Genomic DNA, 4,724 nt, shown 5'->3' with positions numbered 1-4,724 from the left:
CTTTAGTACTGTATTTAGTTCGATTTTTGTTCTTGTATAACCCAATGTTAGACTATTCATAGGTGTCGTTGCTCGATAACCAATGCTGGTTTATCGCGTCCCCTTTCACCCTGAAATGCATTATTTTCCTTTCTTTTCTTATCTCGTTCTGTATGTACAGTGTGTATTTCTTGGTGATAAAATAAATTACTGATTACTGATATATACACTAAAGATACACTAAAGATTTATAAATATTAGATCAAAAAGAATGAACGCCAGATTCTCATACTTGTAGCCGAAATGGTTGGAATAAGCCAAATGTGGCGAGTTTGAAACGCCTTATCTATGTCTCCGTATTTTATTCAGAACAAAGACAACTGAGATTACCGCAGAGGAGATTGGACAGATAATTATTCCACAGAGAGATGAACAACAGAATTCCCACAATGTCAAGCAACAACATGAAGCTGCCAACGCTCCACCAGATAATACTGCTGAAGGTGTCGACGCCATGAATTTGTCGCAAAGAAATTCCGAAGCTCCTCAAAGAGGTGATGCCGTTAGCGTACTAAGTTTGGGGGGATGACGCAAATATATTTTTTTCAAAGAATATCACATCAGAATTGTGCAGTTATTATATTAGCACCAACCCTCGCTTTCAACAAAATCCTGTGTCGGAATTTTTTATTATTTATGATTAATTGCCTGAAAAGATAGTAGACTCTAATGGCCATTGCGCAGTTATACCGTTAAAAGTTAAAGGTGGTCGTGCTTGCTTCATTTTTCGTCTGTTTGGTTAAAACACCCAAAAATTTGTCTGCAAATTATAGTTGTATATATAATGTATAGTAATTAATAACTCTATAGTCTGTGGTCATCGTGTTCCTAAATGTCAATAGAAATCTATATTTCTTCCAGATGATCTCAGAGCCCAAGAAAATTCAAGAAATTCTTCAAGAGAATTAGATCAACTAAGACCGCGGTCATCTCTCAACACTGCAGCAGGTGGAAATAACCCTTTGAGAATTTCAAAGCTGCGAAGTAAGTAAATTACGTAGCAAAATGCCCAACAATCTTAACAAAATCCTGCTATCGGATTTGAACAAAATGAGATTTTTCTCATCCTATCACGAACAATGAGGACAATCCCGAAGTATGTGAACCAAGATGACGGACACCGAAAAGTAGTTTGTGTACCAGGTTAGAACTAGGCCATATTTTCAGATACAAATACTACGGGAGTCACTTGGCTAGTCCCCAAACTCGTGATAGACCTGAAATAAGAAAAATTGGAATAAAATTATGGCCTAACCCTAACCTGGTACGCATACCACGTTCCGGTGTCCGTCCGGTGGTGCACATACTTCGGGAGCACCGAAGTTTGACCCGAATACTACACGTCAGCTAAAACCTCATAGCAATGGTCTTGGACTTGCGACGCCAATAGAGGCTGTATTTAAACGCACTAACCATTGGAATGCCATGATTAGTGATATTTCCTACAATTTTCTAATTGCAGCTGAATATGCTGTTAAAATGTCGGAAAAATTGAACTACTTTATTTTCCAGTTATTCAGTTCGTTCTCTTCACCCCGAAGGTTTTGACAAAATTGTGAATTACTCGTGAATTATACAACTCATTGTATTTTCATTTGTTTGACATGTATTCCTATGTCTGTTTGCAGCGAAATATGCCCAACTGGTGCCCCTCGTACTAGCTATGCTATGTCTCTGATTGTTTCGTTTGCCATTTATTTTTAAACTTTTTTCCAGTGATATCCTCCAAGTTATTGGACAAGTCTAAATATGAAGAGGCAGTTGGGATCTTAGAGGAACTGGCAACCCTACTAAACCCCCAAGATTTTGACACGACTCTTATGCTGGCCGAATGTTTTCTACATCTTCGCAAGCGGAACGAAGCGGAAAAGGCAATCGACAATCTCAGAAATATTTTGACGTCATCGACGGCCAATGCTGATGACGTCAAAGCTTTTGCCACGTTTTTGATTTCGAATTCCGCTTACATTCGCGCTATAATATTGCTTGGAATAGCAAGTGATATGTACAAGATCCGCGCAAAATCGTCCAATGAGCTTATGAATTGGATCGAACCTTGTATAAGGGAAATTTCTAATGTGCTAAACAAAAAAGGCAGTGGTCGATCTATAAATATAAGAGTAGATTACGGCATAAAATGCATGAAAGAAATAAGCAATAAAATATTTACCGACGAATTTGAGCAGCAGTTTCATGTGAAAGCTTCAGAGTATAAAATCTACGGTAAATTGCTGCATAATATCGGTGTAGCGTATCAAAACCGAAGGAATTATGCAGTAGCAAGATCTTATTTTACCAAAGCCATTGAAGCTAAACAGTATGCTACCGACTATGAGAATGAAACTAAGAAAAAGAAATCAATTAACAAGTCAAAAAAGACTCGCGCACAATGTAACTGAAATCAGGGCACCCTGCATATATCGCATACTCACGACAAATCGTGATTTGAAATCGTAACTGAAATTATGTCAAACAATGAATTTTTAAACATTTCATTTAGATTCGTATCTTATCTAGTTGTACAATAGGCATAAATATTCAAAATTCATCCCACCCCGGTACAGACAAAAGCATAGAAATATTTTTTCAAACTTTGCCAGAATACCAAGATTTTAGATTGACCATTATCAATCAAGTTCGAAAAATTTACACATACTATGTTCAGGTTGTGCGCCATCTTGGTACACATACTATCGTACGGCCGCAGGTTGTGCACCCCCGATTCATGGGAACACTTATCATGCGATATGGAAGATGCACATGAAAGCCTATTAATTCGTATTTTATTTTTCAATTTCTTGTCCCAAGGACGAGCGATTCTACTCCAAATCTAAGCGTTTTACTTTAATCTATGGGATCCCTTTTACGTGATAGAAGTGCCTGAATGGCTATCAAATATTACTAGGGAACGCTTGTTCTGAAATATTGGAACACTATATTTTTAGTGAATGAAGTGAAATTTGCTTTTCAAATATTTTATGTATTTCTAATTAATTAAATTGATTTTTTTTAATTGTATTTTATTCGATTTTTATTCGCTGAATTGGTAAATTTAACTCATATTTCAAATGTTACTATATTTTTTTTGATTACGCATTGAAATATCACAAAATGTGATGTTTTATTTATATACCAAACCATAAAATTCGAAGTGATAGTAAATTTTAGTCAACATGTCAAACTTTCTAAAAATTATACTCATTCCGTAGTTTACTTGAATCAAGTTTTTTTTATGACATATGAGAACACTTTTATACTAAAGATGTCTCACTTTAATGATTTGATCCTTTTTTTTTGTTATTTGGGGATAAAAATATACTTCCAAAATAAACTACATGGCTGTCAAATATTACTGTTCTGGGTTTTGAAGAGATGAATTCGTTTGGTATAATGGATCACGCTAAATTAATTGAACTTCGTTTTCTGAATATTGAACATATTTTTAATCAAACACATTGACTTTATTTTATTGTATTTTATCCCGATTTGAATACTTTCGTGATTCGAGTGATTTACTTTTATTTTTCATTCAATGAAATTATTGTATTTTAGACAGTATGATTCAACTAATAAGTTTCTTTATATCTATCGATTCACAACTTTTCATCAGATATATAAACCAGAATTATAATCAAGTGTGGCATTGGGTTATTCCCAAGATTTTGCGTTACGTAGCTTATGGCGGTTCATAAATACTCAGCGGGATTCAGTATTCTACGTTTGGTAATGTTCGCTATGAAATATATCGACATGCACCACCTCTCGCTTGTGTATTAATACATACAAAATACGGCGTTTCCCCGCAAAGGCACTTCTCTTAAAATCATACCTGGTCGATAGCAAGAAATCTCGCCAACACGTTTTAATGATTAATAATAATCTATGTTTAGCAGTTATTTTAAATAAAAACGTGTTATTTATAAGTAAATGCATCTCGATTTTCATATTTTGTATATTTAAAAATTCTTCACTTTGTAATTTTGTTTTTGATGAATAAAAATAAATGACATCCCCCAGAATAAGCCCCAGTGTTATTTTTCGAATATTGAAATGAGATCCGATTCTATTTAACGACTTTCGAATCTTTCCACAGAGAATGAGAAGCATTTGAAACGCTTGGTTAAATCGGGAATTGACCGCAGGCCGGCTGTGTTTGGCCGGATGTATAATACGAGTGGCAAAAACAGGTTGACACGGACGGTAATAATTAGCGGCGACAATAACCGGATTTTGACTACTCTATTCCACCATCTAGCGGTAACAAAACTAGAGCATAATAAATCTGTTTTCTCAATTTTATTCCAATTTCCTAAATCATGGATGCGCAACCTGCGCCCGGAGGCAAATGTGGTCCACAAAAAAAAAATTGTGCTGCCCGCGCAGCGGTTTTATTTTTAAAAAGTGTGCGGCCCGCGAAACTAGTCTAGTTTTTAGCAGGCGTGTGAGTATTTCCAATCCCCAATTTATCATATATGCGTATAATGTTATAATGCTCTAACAGCTAGCTTGTGCGAAGCGAAATACACATCTCATAGGATCAATACCCCAAATTTTTGTGTCTATAACTACTAGAAAGCATAGGTTGATTGAAAATGCGGGCGGAGGTTTCACCCGGTTATTCCTATCGGGCCTCCTCAATTAAATGTTGCAATGTCCTAAGTAATAGTGAATTCAGTAATCGCAGT

The 4,724-nt window shown here is 35.6% G+C and overlaps 1 protein-coding gene across 1 annotated transcript; it reads left to right on the top strand.

Annotated features, from left to right (window-relative positions):
- Window positions 1–282: 282 nt before the first annotated feature.
- LOC144422136 (uncharacterized) lies at window positions 283–3,034 on the top strand. The gene is made up of 4 exons (XM_078111972.1): window positions 283–302; window positions 349–533; window positions 901–1,023; window positions 1,756–3,034. Exons 1-4 carry the CDS (start codon window positions 283–285, stop codon window positions 2,436–2,438), a joined length of 1,011 nt encoding a protein of 336 aa, XP_077968098.1. The 3' UTR covers window positions 2,439–3,034.
- Window positions 3,035–4,724: the final 1,690 nt, after the last annotated feature.

Source organism: Styela clava, chromosome 4 (genome assembly GCF_964204865.1).
Source record: "Styela clava chromosome 4, kaStyClav1.hap1.2, whole genome shotgun sequence".
In the NCBI taxonomy this organism is placed as follows: Eukaryota; Metazoa; Chordata; class Ascidiacea; order Stolidobranchia; family Styelidae; genus Styela; species Styela clava.
The sequence above is the reverse complement of the archived record's forward strand: the minus strand, read 5'-3'. Positions and strand labels throughout refer to the sequence as shown.